This window comes from Penicillium concentricum, assembly GCF_028827145.1.
Source record: "Penicillium concentricum strain IBT 3081 chromosome Unknown utg000003l_segment0_segment0, whole genome shotgun sequence".
Lineage (NCBI taxonomy): Eukaryota > Fungi > Ascomycota > Eurotiomycetes > Eurotiales > Aspergillaceae > Penicillium > Penicillium concentricum.
Genome location: NW_026622756.1, coordinates 709,137 through 725,969, shown reverse-complemented (window position 1 = coordinate 725,969; position 16,833 = coordinate 709,137). Strand labels below are relative to the sequence as shown.

General features: G+C 49.8%; 5 protein-coding genes across 5 annotated transcripts; 1 reads left to right on the top strand and 4 right to left on the bottom strand.

Moving 5' to 3' along the window:
* Positions 1-353: 353 nt before the first annotated feature.
* N7517_008123 (uncharacterized protein) lies at positions 354-761 on the bottom strand (the record flags this gene model as incomplete). Its single annotated transcript, XM_056725853.1, has 2 exons — positions 354-501; positions 640-761. The coding sequence occupies 2 exons, from the start codon at positions 759-761 to the stop codon at positions 354-356; spliced, it is 270 nt and encodes an 89-aa protein (XP_056576704.1).
* Positions 762-3,071: 2,310 nt separating this feature from the next.
* Positions 3,072-5,082, top strand: N7517_008122 (trichothecene efflux pump; the record flags this gene model as incomplete). The annotated part of the gene is made up of 5 exons (XM_056725852.1): positions 3,072-3,293; positions 3,355-3,655; positions 3,717-3,826; positions 3,880-4,292; positions 4,353-5,082. The coding sequence occupies 5 exons, from the start codon at positions 3,072-3,074 to the stop codon at positions 5,080-5,082; spliced, it is 1,776 nt and encodes a 591-aa protein (XP_056576703.1).
* A 2,462-nt stretch (positions 5,083-7,544) lies between these two features.
* N7517_008121 (amidohydrolase family protein) lies at positions 7,545-8,708 on the bottom strand (the record flags this gene model as incomplete). Its single annotated transcript, XM_056725851.1, has 1 exon — positions 7,545-8,708. One exon carries the CDS (start codon positions 8,706-8,708, stop codon positions 7,545-7,547), a length of 1,164 nt encoding a protein of 387 aa, XP_056576702.1.
* A 1,151-nt stretch (positions 8,709-9,859) lies between these two features.
* Positions 9,860-10,363, bottom strand: N7517_008120 (uncharacterized protein; the record flags this gene model as incomplete). Its single annotated transcript, XM_056725850.1, has 1 exon — positions 9,860-10,363. One exon carries the CDS (start codon positions 10,361-10,363, stop codon positions 9,860-9,862), a length of 504 nt encoding a protein of 167 aa, XP_056576701.1.
* A 5,828-nt stretch (positions 10,364-16,191) lies between these two features.
* Positions 16,192-16,675, bottom strand: N7517_008119 (uncharacterized protein; the record flags this gene model as incomplete). The annotated part of the gene is made up of 2 exons (XM_056725849.1): positions 16,192-16,205; positions 16,396-16,675. 2 exons carry the CDS (start codon positions 16,673-16,675, stop codon positions 16,192-16,194), a joined length of 294 nt encoding a protein of 97 aa, XP_056576700.1.
* Between the last annotated feature and the right edge of the window lie 158 nt (positions 16,676-16,833).

Sequence of the window (16,833 nt, the reverse complement as noted above, 5' to 3'; positions counted from 1 at the left end):
AGGGCTTAACGTAGAAATGATGCGCTGCTAATCCCCGGAACCCTTGTTCGAGGCACAGCTGATCATGTTGAATCATATTGCTAGGGGCTCTGAGGGGTTTGCATGTTTGCATGTTGGGGTGCACCATGAGATACACTTAATATCAGTACCTAGCAAGCCAAAACGAGTATGTACATATGAAGCCAACCCAGATTCGCGGCATTTATCCATGGTCCCTTGAAAATGACATCGACTTCAAGAAATGCGATCGGGAACGAATAATACTCCAGAGTGCGGAACAAAAAAATCGAAGTCCGTAACTTCCGCTATCATCGTTGTCTATCTGAAGTTTCTTGCCAAAAACACCCTTTCTTTTAACATTTTGTAATTGGTACATTTTCTACGCCACCATCAATGAAGTCCAGCACCAGAAGGCCGGAAGAAACCTTATCCTTCAGTAGTAAGATCAACTCCTTATGTGCTGGATCCTCCTTCACAAAGTATCTCCGATCCTCCTCCGATCTAAATCGAACGATCGAGGCAAGATTGAATCCTGTACCGTTGCGAGTCAGCCTCGATGTACATTATAGGGGTTGAAGATTGAATTCACCATAACTTCTGACTGGGGGGCAAGGCCTGGTTGTACCGCATTTAACAGACACGATATAAGGCTTCCCATCGCGAACAGCTTTAGTACCAATCGATTTGATTGCCTGGGTGGCGGATTCCAGATCGGATGAGTCCTTGAAAGGCCAGAGAACTATGTGCTCAATTTCAGACATTGTAAAATAAACAACAAGTCGGAACGGTAGGATTCGGTGCTTGGTCAGATCTCTTGTGACAAACTAATCCCAATTTTGAATGATATAATCCCGTACCTTTATAGACTTGTGTTTAGTTTCCACATAGAATTGAACTGCTACAGTATCGTGCTTACTCTACGGGGAAGACACAAAACCACTAAGAGACGCATATTCATTAGGTGCCCTCACATAAACCCTCAAGTATTGATCCCACGGCTTCCATTCTATTACAAATCGTCTTTACGGTAACTATGTGGGGCAAATCAAAGAGTAAACCAGCTTTCCTTCTCAATATTCCGTATCCTCACGCCCCGCATTACCCGGCGGGATGAGCGTCATTGCTCTCCGAATCTGAGTTCAAGTCGCTCGGGCCCATTGGAAGTATCGAGTTCCTTACGTCTCATCATTGTGGGACAGCTAGGCCCATCAAGCCCAATTGGGCGATAAGACCCGGTATTTTGGCGCGATAGTGCCGATGGGGCGAATATCGACGTCAAGGTGATTGAGCGTACTACCTTCGATGGCCTTCTCACGGAAGAAATTATGCATTGAAGCAGGTAAGCTCTACAATTTGTGTTGTTGTTCAGAGAAATGATTAATTCTACCTCACTGTCACCCGGGGGGATGGTGGGGTGGGGGGTCTGTAAAAAGAAAATCGGTGATACTAAGAAGTGCCGTGGAGGTTGATCCACGGACGAATATTAGCCGACACACATAGCATCACACACGAGATCAAGGTTTTAGATCAAAGAGCCAGCGAACCGTAGCTTCAAATTTACTTCTTCATTCCCTGCTAATCAGGGACTATTAACACGAAAGTAATTTACCCCATATTATGACGAGAACTTAAATAAAAGATAGAATTGATCGTCGACAGATACAGATCCTTCAAGTCAGCGAAGGCCATCCCATTTGGTGGCCCATAACCATGACCCGTATGGCAATGGTGATGTCGTGCGACACCGTCGAACTTTATAGTCCTACCGGCGGCAGACCGCACCGGGGGTGCCTCGGTCCCCCCTTTGTGGGACCATTGGGCAATGGCTTGTCGGAGCCTTCGAAGACACTTCCCGTAACCCAGGCAAAATTATTGGGTTGCTGATTTTTGTTCAAACCAGAGCTACAGCATTGGCGCATTTTCCCCTAGTCTGCAGAACCTGGGAGTGGGGCGCTTAACCCAGACTTTTTATCCCTTCCGCCGCCTCTCTTCGCTCCCAAAGATGAGCCCACATAACAACAGGATGTTTTTGGTGTTGGCACCAAAAACTGTGCTCAAATTTCTGTCGATCGGAAGGAATGCTGTGGCAAAACCAGTGTATTCTTTTTCCGAGTGTAATTCAGCCTACCAGTATTTGACCGAAACAAGTGACCAATATTGTATGGAAATCAGAATGGTAATATCAAATTCTCAACTATTTGTAGGATATGCTGACAAGGAGTGATATGCACTTTTATATGCGGTGTTTGATACCAATGTCGTAAGAAGTAAATACCGGGAAACCCAAATGTAGATCCACCGTGTTTCTGACATTATTCCTTGTCAGTCAGGCTTTCGTATTCAGTTCACATCCAATTCCACGATTAGACAGCGCCAAGCCCCAACCTTCGACGGATTTTACCGTATATCATTTTTTTATCGAACGCCGATATATCCAAGACAAGGTCGATGTGGTTCCCCTATACATCACGTATGAAACCGCGTCTTGAAAATCTGGACGTTCCCACATTGAAAATTTTTAACTCCTGACGTGAGCAGTTCCGGACCATCATTGTCCACCATGGAAGATATAGAACAGAAAAATAAAATAAATTGGAAATAGAACGAAGTTGAGTGGTGTAAAATGCGCAAATAAGCATTAATTGGGAACAAAGGCTGCAGAAGTTTATAGAACACTCACGCCCTAACGCGCTGTAAGACCGAGGCCTTGGCGCGATAGCTTACTCTTAGGTATGGTTGGAAGCTACTCCCCGCCTATAGCCTGTCGTCCAATTTTTAGTTTTCTGGCTTCTAGCTGTGGTCGAGGTCATATCACATTTTGCTTAATTCTGATTTGATTCAATACTTTATTAAATGGGCGTAGGTTCGAGTGGCGCAGTATGGGGATAGTTGCCACAATTGGTTTGCGGGGATAAGACGGAGAGCGTACGCGGGGCCCCGGTAGGTTTCGACCAGGTCGAAATCTGGGGATACAAAGTATAAAGCGGCAAGATCGCTGTCCGGCCCTACTTAAATGAACTTGTCTGTATTCTTTTTCGTTTCATCTATCTCTATTATTTCCATATATCCAGATGTCTTCCGCAGTGGACCACGAGGGTCCGGAATCCTTAAGCCAGGAGAAGGGTGTGGAACAATTTCAGCATATTGAACAAGCAGAAAGCCTTTCCGATAGAAATTTCGTGTATGAAGGTGATGAAGAGCCCGAGATTCATACGCAGACATACTTCACGTTGGCTGCTATGTTTCTTCTCAACCTGGTACAAGTCTTTGGTCTCCTGGGGCCTCCATCAGGCGTATGTCAATCATCCCCTTTTGTTTGGGTTTGTTTCTAAGCTGAAGGGCTTTATCCTTAAGCTGTCCTATATCGAAAAAGACCTAAACAATACCGTGGCTGGTACATGGGTTCCGAATTCACTCTCCCTTGTTCAAGCCGTCCTCGCCCCTCTCATATCTTCTGCATCAGATACCTTCCAAGCCCGCAAAGCACTACTAGTTGGTCCAGCTGTTATATCATTTATTGGCTGTGCGATAGCGCCAGGTTCGGACAGTATATATCGTCTTATCGCTGCTCAGGTCTTGATCGGATTCGGATTTGCCACTGTACCGTTGGCATATTGTATTCCCAGTGAGATTCTTCCACGAAAGTGGCGACCGAGTATGTTTGCAGTGCCTAGAGAAGATTTTACTTTGTTAAATGTTCACACTAAGTTCTGCAGTGGCACAAGCCTTTATGAACATTGCGGCTGCCCTTGGTGCCTGCTCGGGTCCTTTGATCATTGGGTCATTGACCAAAAAGAACCCGCACACCGGCTGGCGTTACTTCTACGTGAGTATAAGCCGGCCTTTCCTATAGCATTTTTGAATTGACGGCCGATTTAGTGGATTCAAATGGCCCTCTGGGGGATAACAGCAGTCTGCCTCTTTGTTGGCTACAAACCACCGAAACGACACACCTGCTTAGATCATTTACCGTTTTGGAAGAAGCTTGGTCGACTTGATCTTCCTGGATCTTTCCTGTTGACGGCAGGGCTTACATTACTACTTACTGGCCTTAATCTCGGTGGTGGTCTCTATCCCTGGGCCAGTGCTTCGGTGTTAGCGGCCTTGATCACTGGCATCCTTACCCTAGTGGCCTTTGGTATTTATGAGTGGAGATTCACCACAACTGGGATTCTTCATCATGATCTCTTTAGGGGCGTTAATCAAACTGGTTGCACTTTTGGAATCTGCATCGGCCTCATCTTTATTGAGGGCATTTTCCTCTTTGCCTACGTCATCTTTTATCCAGTCCTGTGAGTATCCTTTTCTACCAAGAAGTGGTTTTCCCGGTGAACTAACAAAATGTCTTACAGAACCACATCACTCTTTGGAACGGATGCTTTCCTTGATGCTGCTAGACAACAACCTTACTGGATTTCCTCAGCCCTGAGTACCTTGTTATACGGATACATAAGCGTGAAGTTCCGCACTATACGTTTCCCAATGGTAGCCGGATTTATGATATTCACTGGCGGTATTGTCGGACTAGCAACCATCCAGCCTGGAGATGATATCAATGCCCTTGCATTCGCCGCCCTTACCGGCCTTGGATTTGGAGCACCCCTTATACTCGTTATCGCCGGCGTTCAGCTCTCAGTACCGCACCACCTCATTGCAACGGCAAGCGCTGCTACTACATGTTCCAGAGCTGTGGCTACGGCAGTCTTCACGGCAATTGCGTCCGCGGCACTGAATAGTCGGTTGGAGAAGTATATCCCCGCATATACAGCCCAAGCAGCTCTTGAGGTGGGCCTCCCAGAGTTTTCTCTTGCTGAGTTCATCAAGGCTCTCACATCACAGGATACTGCAGCACTTCAGAAAGTGACGGGCGTTAGTTCCCACATTATCGCCGCTGGTGTTACGGCTCTCGAACAGGCATATGCGGACGGCATCCGAATTGTCTTCATCATCGCAGCCCCTTTCGGCGTCGTGGCTATCATCTCTTGTGTTTTCCTGGGTGATTTGAAGAGCATTATGAACTATGGAGTTGATGCGCCGGTCGAAGAGCTACATGCTAAGCATCCTCGCCAGGATAAAGTCTAGATACCACTAGGAATTATAAGAGACAAATGAAGATTCCAGATTCCTACACTCTACCTAGTATTCCAAGCGCACAACTGGTCGTCATACGGAAATAACAGCAAGCAGTCATGATTACCTACAGCGGCTTGATTATTGCAAAGATAGAACTCCTAGAGGCCCGTAGCTCTTTCAAGATTACCCCCAGGTCTGTTTCCGGTCTACCATCACCCCCGCATGATTTCACCGTTGCCCCGTCCATTCCAGGGCTAACCTCCAGTTCCGAACTAACATTACGAGCATATATGCTGAAATTTCGAAAATGCAACAAAACAATACGAGGCAACTGTTGTGTTCAAAAATCCAACCACATGTTACGGGCCCACGCACAGGAAAAAGCTGGTTTGGAGGAGCAAAATCAGTGTTTCATTGAACACATCAAGATAGCTCACCAAAAGGCTTGCGCCCTTGAGCTCAATAATAGGGAACTCGAGTACCAACTGGCAAAGGCGAGACAGCAGCACCCCACACAACTTGAAGTAACGCAGAGTTACAGTAATATTCGAAATCAGGTTGACCCCAATCTCTGTCTCTTTGTTTCCCAAGGCCCCACCTAACAGTGCACTAGGCCGCAATAGGTTACCTTTCCGCCAGCTTGCATTTGTCGAGGTACTTTGATGAGGTGGCGTAAATCACAGTAATATCACCTCATGGTAATCCAAAACGTTCTTGCCTGTCGCAAATGAACGCCCTTTGCACCTGCACATCGAGCTATTGGTTATTCTAAGGAAGGTGGCATCAATACGAGTTGAAATGCTTATTTGTAAGACGGAGACCTAGGCAGCATGGAAGGGAAATCTTGGATTGATTTGTTAATATCTAAGTGGTGAGCATCCTCCCAGCTGAAATGCAGCTGAAGACTTGTAGATCCGATCTCGTTGCAGTTAAAAACGGGTGATTCATTCTGCTGTCATCAAATCTGACGGTTTCAGCTGGGTGGGGTGAGTTCGTACGTATGTGAGGTTGGTTCGTTCCGATGCTGCTACGTAGCATCTGATGGACATTGGCGAAATGTACAAACATTGGATGGCTGATTTCGAATGATGCCAATAAAACTTCGGTAACTACGCACACCCTATCTTGATCTTGATGCTGTGAATCCTGTCTTTAAACCCTGCCTGCTTACCAGAAGTGGAAGTCGTAAAGAAGCCCACCGCCCATGGCCTACACGGATTGTAGCTGGTCAACGTTTTCCCGTGGCTTGTATAAGAAACAGAAGGTATTGCTTGTTCACATGCTCCCAAAGATGACGGGTACCCATGTCTCCAGTCTCCTTGGCCTGGATTACCAATGCCTGTCTGGAACGCTGGTAGGTCTGGAAAATACATAGCTTACCTTAGCAGAAGTAACTGCTAGAAATATGGTGGGTCTACATATGGATTTCTGGATATTCACCCGAGAATATCTTACGACATCGGTATCAGACACCTCACATAAAAGTGGCATATTACTCTTTGTCAACATGCCCTGCAAAATTGCCAATTTCATAGCTTTTAGTTGATCAGAGAGTTTAATATTACCATTTTGGTACCCATACAACATTTACTTATATCTATCAGTATTCAATATTCACATATTTTAAGTACACGTGGTAACCTGAACACGAACACATTGACGTCGGGGCGTGTCTCGTATAAGCAAACCGCAATGCCTCGTATCTACAAGCACTTCTTTCTTTATCTTGCTCATAAGAAGACGTTCCGTATTTCTGGGAGTTTCCAGTGACGCTCGCAATGACCAACTAGGCTTTCTATGCTTGCATCGACCACGGAGATTGGTTCTATATTTAACGCGCAATATAATGGCAAAGAGGCCTTCAACAGTACCTGCTATAGACTGCTCTTCAATTTATTACATACCCAGACTTCAACAGGTACGTGACTGCCTCCATTTTCAATTGACTGCGTTATAGTGGGGGATGGGATTTAAGTAAGGAGTATAAAAAGCACTATAACATGCTATATAAAAAGAAAAGGCTTGGGTCATCCGAAAGGAATATTGCTAATCGTAATAGGATAAAATCTTGGTCTATATGAAGATCCAGCTTGTTCGTTGCATCGGAGCGATTATTTACCTGCCGGTCTTTGAGCTCGAGGAATGAAGTGGCTGCTGCCAGCCATTTTCACACCGCCACTGTTATCCTGATCTGAATCAACGAGAAACGAGAAACGAAAAGAGAGAAGATGGATAGAAAGGAAGAGAGCAAACAGCTCCTAAAACCATCTAACTCACCACCCCAGACTATACCTTAAATGGAATAGCCCCATAGGGTCGTCTAGAACCGCGGGGGACGGGGGACCAACTGGCTACCACACCATAACCAGCTAATAAGACTACGCATTACCAATTCCAGATCTGGTAAAAAAATGAATGTTATAGGGCAAACAAGGCAGAAACAAAGAAAGCAAGAGTAAAAAACGAAGTTCCTATGCAATATGCATGAATTCAATTCCGGCACACCAAACCCGATCGATACTACGCGATGCAAGTATATCCTTCGTCGGGTCTTCACGCAGGAGAACAAGGTCAGCTCGTTTCCCTTCAGCAATAATGCCCCGATCAAAGATCTTGAAATGCTCTGCTGACAAAATTGTTGCCGCACGCAAGACATCAAGGATGGCCAAGCCTGCCTCAACGAGAAGCTCGAGTTCCCGATGTAAAGCCATTCCGTGCTTGACTTCGAAAAATGAATTCGGCTCGTCGTGACAATCAGTGCCGGCAAGGATGGGAACGCCAGCACGGTACATAGCCATGACTGAATCCCTAGCATTCTCATGGGTCTGTTCACCTCGACCATTCCTCTTAGCTCTCAAGATAGCCATAAAAAGTGAAGGCTTTGAAACCATCATACCGAGCGCTGCACTAAGGGGCGGCCTTGAAGACGTTGCTTGCATCATCGTTAATGTCGGCACGGAGACAACTTTGTTTTCAGCCATCCGCTGCACAGTAGCTGTAGCGATAGGCTCATCTCGTGGTACATGGGTTATGATGTCTGCGTTGGCCTCCAATGCCATATTGAACGGTTTGATAGCCGAAGCATGTGCCACAACCATCTTATGTTTCCGGTGTGCAGCAGGAGAAACAGCATTTAGAGTCTCTTGGACTGGCCCAGGAACGTCTGAGATAAGTTTGATATAGTCAGACCCTTCCGTGATCCTCCTTTGCACGAAACTTTCGGCCTGCTCGGGACCGGATAGTAACGCTTCCTCCGGGAGAGGCAGCATGCAGCTGTGAATGCTACCGGCAGCCGTGCCTGGTAGTCCGGCACTCCGTATATCTGGTAGACCGGGATTTTCTCGTAGTCCGTTCATTTTGTCGGCAGGCCACATCGCCATGTCTAAGGCCGTGGTCACTCCGTAGCTTGCAAGTTCTTGCAGATGCCCTTCATGATGTAGATGAACATGGGCATCAATTAAGCGAGGTATAAGAAAACGGCCATGTCTATCAATTATCTCCTCTGCTCCTTGCGGGTTGCTACCAATCATGCCACCATCTATTACCACAAACCGGCATTCGGTAAAACCGGCTCCGTCAAAAACGTGAACATTTTCGATGACAGACTTGCGTCCGCCTCTTTGGATATCTGGCATGTTCGCTGAGGTTGAATACAAATTTTTATGACGAGGGATCGCTTGTCCATTTTTGAACAGGAGATGGAGGGGGGAGAGAGCGAATCTCCGTATTCACAGTTGACATCACATACCGAATATGGCGATAGGCCCCACATGGCTACTATAAAGTAGTAGTAGTAGTAGTAGTAGTAGAATTCATTTACCCTGACCTCTCGCGAGTTGAACCCTGGATTAAGGTACAAGTGTGATATTATTCATCCATATGAGGAGATCCAGCTATTTGTAGTTGCAGCAGCTCATCTCCCTGCTGCCTAGCGGAGTGTCTGCCTAACAGGCAGCCACTCCTATAGATCTATATACATCACGTGACCTGGGATCCAACTTCGCGAACGATATACAGGCTACAGCAACTTTCTAAATACATCTTGGTTGATCCCTGGGATTGATCCAAACTGCCTGAACGGTGAACTTTGAGCCTCACCTGGTAAGGCCTGTCGTGGCCTTGCTGCCGTTTGCGGTATTAGGCTGCCCTCATGGCGCGGCTGTGAGAAATATACGAATGAGACGGACAGCAAGCGTCCGATTTTGGCTGCATCTCTGTTAAGAACCGCGAGAACGCGGGCAGAGCAGAGGCTAGGAATCTGGACAGTGATTGTGTGACAGATGCGGTTTTGTTCCGAGTTCGTTTGGTTGAGCGTTGGATTGTCTTATTCTCGACCTGGAACGGTGACGGTTTATTGTGAAAACGGAGATGAAGATGTTCAATTGTGACTGTGGGGTTGGCGGGAAGAAAAGGTTCTTGCACTGGAGGAGTCGGTCGCGGTATGGATGTGACAGGTCGCTGGAGGACGGAAGCATACGTTGTTTGTTGATATTGGGGCGAGGAAGTGATGGACGGTATAGTTTGATGAAGCTGGGGAGAGTGGGCTGTTGGAGGTTGTTGAGGCTCTGGGTCTATTATGGTGGGTAGCGGATTGGAACAGCAGTCCAGGTTAGTGTTCAACCGTTCCTTCGCTGAAGTAAATGTGATCGGCGTGGATTGAGTTCGAGACTTTATACTGGAGTCGTCTGTAGTTTGTGTACTGGAATCGGCGGTAGGAGTTGACGGTTTAGGGGAGGGGAATGCGGTGGTTGAGGAGGGGGTTTGTTAGGGGTTCTGAGGTGGTGTTTCAATCGCACGAGATTATCTGCCATATGCAGTCTTCCTCGTGTAGCTGTTGCACTTCCTCGAACGGGGTGCATTGGAAGGTGGATAAGTGCTTGGTCGATTGGCAGGCAAAACAGCATGCCACATTGCTGACTCCCGAAGGTCGGTAATAGAAGCCATTCTGGGCCAGTTGGAGCGGAGTGGCCCTAGCAAGCACTATTCCTTGGAACGAACGAGCTCGGGCTGTGATGGTGGAGTAGTCGTAGATGATTGAGACGAGAAAGTAATCCTCATCATGAGAATCATCCTCGACGTGAGAATCGTCCTCATCATGAGAATCATCCTCGACGTGAGAATCGTCCTCATCATGAGAATCATCCTCGGCGAGAGAAAAGTCCTCAACGTTGGGGTATTCGGGTGAGATTGTGGGGTTTGCGGCTTCGGGGGTGGGAGATGGGCGACGGGTTGGGGGGTTTGGAAGCTGGGGGTTCAGCCCCACCCGCTGGCTTCTCGTGGTCATCCCCATGGTCCGGTCTCTCTATCTCTGGTGTTTCCCAATTGATACAGTATGGATGGATGGATGATATCATTTACCCCGACCTCTCGCAAAGCGATATACAGGATACAGCAACTATATATCCGAGTATGTACATGTATGATGTCCCACTTCCTGAAAACGAACTTGGAGCCTCGTCAAGGCCTATCGTGGCCTAGTTGCCGCTCGTTTCATTAGGCTGCCCTTATGGCGCGCGACTTTTGAATCGTTGTGACGCCTCAGCAAACTCCAAGACGGCTTTGACCGTCCTGGCCCGCGAGACGGTGTCTGGTTTACCTCTCTCACCTTCAGTTGAGCCTCCCAGCAGACTCGACACGCTGTTGAACGCGTCCCCAGCTTCACTCCTTAACTTGCGTCGAATTTCCCTCAGATTTGGGCAATCCACCAGCACATGGGTGACTGTTTCTTGTGCGCCGCACACGCACTGATCATTGGCGCGGAAGCCAAAGGTCTTGGCGTAGGTGGACAGCCAATTATGGCCCGTGCGTAGCTGTGTCAACAGGTACGCCCGGCCCCTGGGCAAGTTCCCATACAGTTTCCTGGTGTAGGCCGCCGGTAGAGTACTGTCAATTTTCCGCAGGTGACCGCCTTTGGTAGCTGCTTTCCATTCCCGCTCCCATTGGGCGCGGATGTTGTCGCGGATAAGCGCCCTCAGCCTTGTCAGCAAAGGGCGGAAGGGGTGTGTTTTGCCCGGGCTTGCCGCGTCTTTGGCCAGCCGATCTGCCGCGTCGTTTCCTGGGTTATCGCAGTGGCCAGGTATCCATTGGAGACGGAGCGCGATTCCGCTTGCTTGGACTTCTGTAGCCGCCTGGACGATCGCGTGGATGATGCGTTGCCCTGATTTGTTTCCCGGGTTCTGGATTGCTTGCAAGGCCGATCTGCTGTCGCAGAGGATCGTTGCAAACATTGATTCACTATCTTCTGTTCTTCGCCGCTGATGGCTGATCTTGAACACTGTACTGACAGCGTAGAAGATGCCAATCAGCTCCGCTACGTGAACCGACAATCGGTCCATCGGTCCCACCTGGACCTGCTGAGATTCAATGACCTCTAGGTTGTTGTCGAGTACAGCGATAGCAGCGCCCAGGTGGCCTTCACGTCCCGAAGCATCAGAGTAGACCACGATGGCGGATGTGGACCCTACGGTCTCAGCCCGTTCTCTTGCCGTCTCTCGGTCGGACCCGATCTCAATCTCCGCGAAGGACTCTGCTCGCCATGGGGGCAGTGGCCGTGGGTCGATCGTCTCTAGTTCATCCAATCTTTCTAGGTTCATGGTCTTCAGGGCTTCCGCCAGTGGAAAACGAGCGTACGACCCGATGTTGTTCCTCCGTTTCTGGGCTCGCCGTAGTGCATCCCAGATAGGATGATCGCGCGGTAGAGTGTGGAGGCTTGTGATGGTGTTCTGTGCTCGTTGGCGGAGGCGGAGGTGCGTTGGCAGAACATGTGCCTCTACTTCCAGAGTCGTGGTGGCCACTGTCCTGAAAGCTGATAAGATGCGAATCAATGTGGTTCTCTGGACTGTGTTTAAGTGTCGTAGGTGGGTCTTGTCTCGTAAAGGGTCGTGCCAGACTGTCGACGCGTAGTCTATGACCGGCGTTACGCAGGCTTGGTAGAGCTGTCGCATCTGTTCTGGGCGCAGCTGCCGCAGCCCGCCCAAAGCAACACTGACCTTGGTTGCGCGTTTGATCGCTTGCTGGACGTGTTCCTTCCAGCGAAGCTCCTGGTCGAAAACCACCCCCAGCAGCTTGGCCGTGGATGACGGTTCGGCTGTCTTACCGTTCATAACCACTTGACCCTGAAGCTGTTCGCGTCTTTTCCTGGTGATGTGAATCAATTCGGTTTTCTCGGCTGCGAAGCAAGACCCCGTTCGACGGGCCCATGCCTCAATGCGGGGGATGTCTTCCGATTGTATTTTGGCTAGGTTTTCTTCGGCCGAGCGTCCCACGCGCCAGCGGAAGTAGTCGTCGATGAAGGCAGATGCACCACCGTGAGAGTTGACAGGTTGGTCGACCAGGTCAGAGTTGAAGAATGCGAAGAGGATCGGGGACAGGGGCGAACCCTGTGCGAGTCCCGCGTTCGGCAGTGGTGTGGTCTCGGTGCGGTAGTCATCGAATCCTATGCTGGCGTGGCGGTCGCTCATGAAGCTCTCGATCCATTTCCTCGCCACGGTGGGTATTCTCCTTGCCCGGAGGCAAGCGTCTAGGCTTACTTTGTTGACTCCGTTAAAGGCACCTTTCAGGTCAAATGCCACCAGCGTTATCACTTTGTGTTTGTACCACGCTCGGTCAATCGCATTGGAGAGGACCAAAAGGGCCTGTTCAGTAGTTCTTCCTGGTCGTCCTCCAAACTGGGTGTCCGGTAGCAGGCCGTGCTTTTCAGCGAGATACGACAGTCGGCGCGCCATCACCGCTTCAAGGAGTTTACCTAGTGTGTTGAGGAGTGAGATCGGGCGATAGGCCCCAGGGACCGAGTAATCCGGTTTCTTGGGTTTCCGTAGCACTACAATCTTCGCGCTCCGCCATCGCTCCGGGTGGTATCCTAGATTGAATGACGCGGTGAAGATCCCCGTGATGTAGACCTTGAGGTGCATCCATAGCTGTTTCCACACTAGCGTCGGCAAGCCGTCTTCACCAGGTGCGGTAGATCCTTTTGCGGCATGAAGAGATCGTTGAATCTCAAGCTCGGTGATTGGTTGCCACGGGAGTGCGAGAGGTGCCTGGGCGGGCAAGTCCTCGTGAGGTTCGTCCATCTGCGGGAAGAAAGCGTCTAGGAACGCCTGCGCTTTGTCCTCATTTTCTATGAGCTCGTTTGTGCCGACGTGCAATGCCGGCACACATCCCCAGGCTTCTCGTGGTTTCATGTAGGTGGCTGCATTCCAGAGCTTCCCTTCCCCGGCTTCGTCAAGGAACTGCTTCCAATGTGACGCCTTCACCTTCTCGATGGTCCGGGTCCATAATCGTCGTTTGCGCTGCATCTCTTGAAAGAGGGTCGTGGAGCGGGCGTCGTGCCGCCCGAGTTCCGCACAGTTTTCTTGCCACGTCCGGCGTAGTTGATTGACCTCGGTCTGCTGTATTTTGAGGGCTGGGGTGAACCAGCGTTTGGAGTATGGCGTTGGTCGTAGGTCGGGAGTGTGCTTATCCACCGCCATGGCCGTTGCCTCTGTGAGCTTGTCGACTGTCTCATCTAGCGCTGGTCTCGTTTTCACCTCCTTCCATGGGCCCAATTGTCGACGTACGTCTTCGGCGATCTTACACCAGTCCGCACGGTCGTAGGCTTTCCTGGCCTTAGCGGCGGGCTGGCGCTGAGATCGTAGGTCCCATTCGGAGTACGTTGCGCGGTGGTCTGACCCATAGTTTTCGTGGTAGAGATGGCATTTGACGAGTAGGTCCGGGCGGTTCGTTACCGTCTGGTCGATAGTGGTGCTCTTCCCTGGGTCGTTAAAGGGCCAAAATGTCGCTGTTCCCCGTGGAAGACAGCTATGTAAGCCATGCGCTTGAAAGAAGTTGATCAGTTCGCTTGCGTCTTCAATGAATCGCGGTTGGATATTGTTGCCGCCCCACATCGGGTGGTGGCGGTTGAGATCACCTGACAAGATGACGCTTGTTGTCTTTTGATCCTCTTGGGTGTTGGCTAACAGTGTTTTCTGGATTGCCGTGAGTGCTAATTCTGCCGACGTCTCGTTCGGCGTGAATAGTGGAACGCATGAGAGGTAGACCGAGAAGATAAGAAATTGAGAGTCGGTTGTCCAGATCTTGATTGCCGTGATATCCGGGTGGTCGCAGGCGATCTGTCGATGAGACGAGGTTGAGACTTTTCGGTTGACGTAGATCAGACTGCGAAACCGGCCTGCATCAGGCTCGGTAGTCGGCCGGTATAGCCGCCAGGCGCTGTGGTTGACGTGTGTTTGATAGGCGGTGATAGATGGTTCTTGGATCAGGAGTACATCGAGGTCCTGGCTCTGGTGGTCGTTGATGAGCGCTTCCATTCTAGATCCCGATTTCATGATGTTTAACTGTAGTACACGTAGGTTTTTCTCTAACATTGGGAGTTAGAGGTTGCCGGCGTTTGGCACTGGCGATCGCTGGTTGGGTGTTCACCACCACAGTCGAGGCATCGGGCTCTCACACCCGGGGGGCACCGTTCTCGCTCGTGTTGGCCAGCGCAGTGTCCACATCGCGGCGTTTCTTTACATGACCATGTAAGGTGTCCAAATCGTTGGCACCGGAAGCATCTCTTTCTTTTTAGTTCGCAGCGTTCCACACTGTCGATGAATCTCCGGCCGACCAGGAAGCCCTTGCCTAGAATGTAATCCACTCCTTCCGCGGTGTCGAACCAGATGCCTAGGGAGGCAAACTTCCCTAGTGCCTTGTCTTTCTTCTTAAGCCAAGCCACCTCCTCGATCCGGAGTCCTGGCTCGGTTAGGTCGTTCTCTTTCATGATTTTCTCAATCGCCTGTGCGTTCGCGTTCTCGAGGTCAAAATCCTCAGTCGGGGTCCGGTGTATCACGACGCCGAACCGCGCCTTGACCAGTTTCGTGTTGTTTCCTAGCTCGTTCAGCCATTCTGTGCTGTTGCGGGCCGCTTCCGCCGACTCTGTGTCTTTGAACCGGATGACATATCCAGTTTTGGTGGTGCCAACCCCGGCTACTTGGGCGTCGTGTGTAGACGGTGCGTTCGACAGCGCCGTGCGGATTTGGATGTTTGCGGTCTCCGTTGGGAGATATCGCCCAAAGGTATTTGGTTCGTTGCTTTCATTGTCTCTAGGATCCACGAAAGAGCGCTGGGTGCTGATTCGGACGCAGTCTTGGTCCTTGTCTAGGCGCTGGTGGTTTGATTGAGAAGGTGGGTGGCTCGCTGCTACTGTGGCCCATGATTTTGCGGTCGGTGGTGGTGGGAGGGCATCAATATGTGTCCGCAAGGCTCGAACTTCCTCGTGGAGTTTCTCGTTCTGCGTCTGCAGGACGTTCTGGTCGTGCTTCACTTCTAGCAGTTCGTTCTTGGTGGACTGGATGAGCTCGGTTTGGTAGGCGATCGTCTCTTTTAAGCCTTCGATCAGGCGGCAGATGTCCCGGGTCGTGACGCGTCCATTGTTGTCTCCGGATCTCGTGGTCTCGGAACGCGTTGCGGTGGTGTGGTCATCGCTGGGCCGGGCCTGTCTTCTGGTCCGAGGCGCAGTAGTCGAATTAGAGTTATCCAACGCGTTGGTCGTTGTCGTTCCAGGTGTGGTTGTGCGAGGGGGCTCGGGCCCTCCCGCGTGTGGGTCCGCCATCCCTTCCGTTCGGTACACAACAATTTTTCCGGTACAGGATCCTCTCTGTGAGTCGACTTGCTATCCCGATCGAGTGTCTACCGGGTGTTGGAGTACTACAGTACTTCCCGAAACTGGTCTGGCTGTACAGTAGCGACCAATTGATACAGTACTTCCCGAAACTGGTGTCCTCTACTATAAAGTAGTCATTTGCATTAAGGGTTCCAAGACGCGACACATTTTCCTTATTTGAAATTACGGATCCCCACATAACGGGACGCCGCTTGTATGAAACGGATCACCTACATACACGGACGTTTGAGACATTTTCTATTCTTGAATTGAACAAACGCATTTGCGTTAAATAATCTGGAATAATTCCACATACACGCGCTCTTATACATATAATCTAGTTCTAGTTCTCGTAATTAATCCAGGGTTTTTCCTACTTTTGATTACAAGCTGTCAAGCTTACCTTTACTTTGTTTAGCAAGTCGTAATTTATTCTTAACTACGAGCAAATTACTATTTATGACACACTGTGGGGAATTTTACAGCGCGGGCCCTATAAGCGGTGAATTGGGGCTACAGAACATGCACACGAACATCCGCAACAGGGATTGGCATACCGCAGTAGGCGTGTTCACCAAGCCTTTAAATATTGTTTGAGGATAAAATAGTACGTAATATACAGTAGGCAACTTTGGAAGCATCCCTATTTTTAATCCACAAAACTCAACACGAAAAAAACATACAAATCTCGTCGAATATGTCTGTGTCGACCATGTCCGCTGCCCAGGCTCGGTATATGTCGCCCGCTCCGGCATTCGCGCCGCAGGATACCCTGTAACTACCCCAGCCTTCGTCGTCAACCGCTTCTGCTCGTCCGGCTTGCTGCCCACACAGAACACTGCCAACCAAATCATCGCTGGAACGATTGACGTTGGGGTGACAATTGGAGCTGGGAGCATAAGCTTGAATGCCGATAACGGTGCCCCGAGATGTCGGATTGCATGTCCTCGCACCCGGTCGCATCACAAATATCGCAGCGTATGGGGCAGACTTCGGAAAATGTGGCCGCACAGTTCAGTATCTCGCGCGAGCAGCACGACGAGTTTCCAGAAGGATGAGCGCGCGCAGCAGGGTGGTTAGCTCAATAATGAGCTTGTGCCGATTAAGTCCCAGGGGTGTCT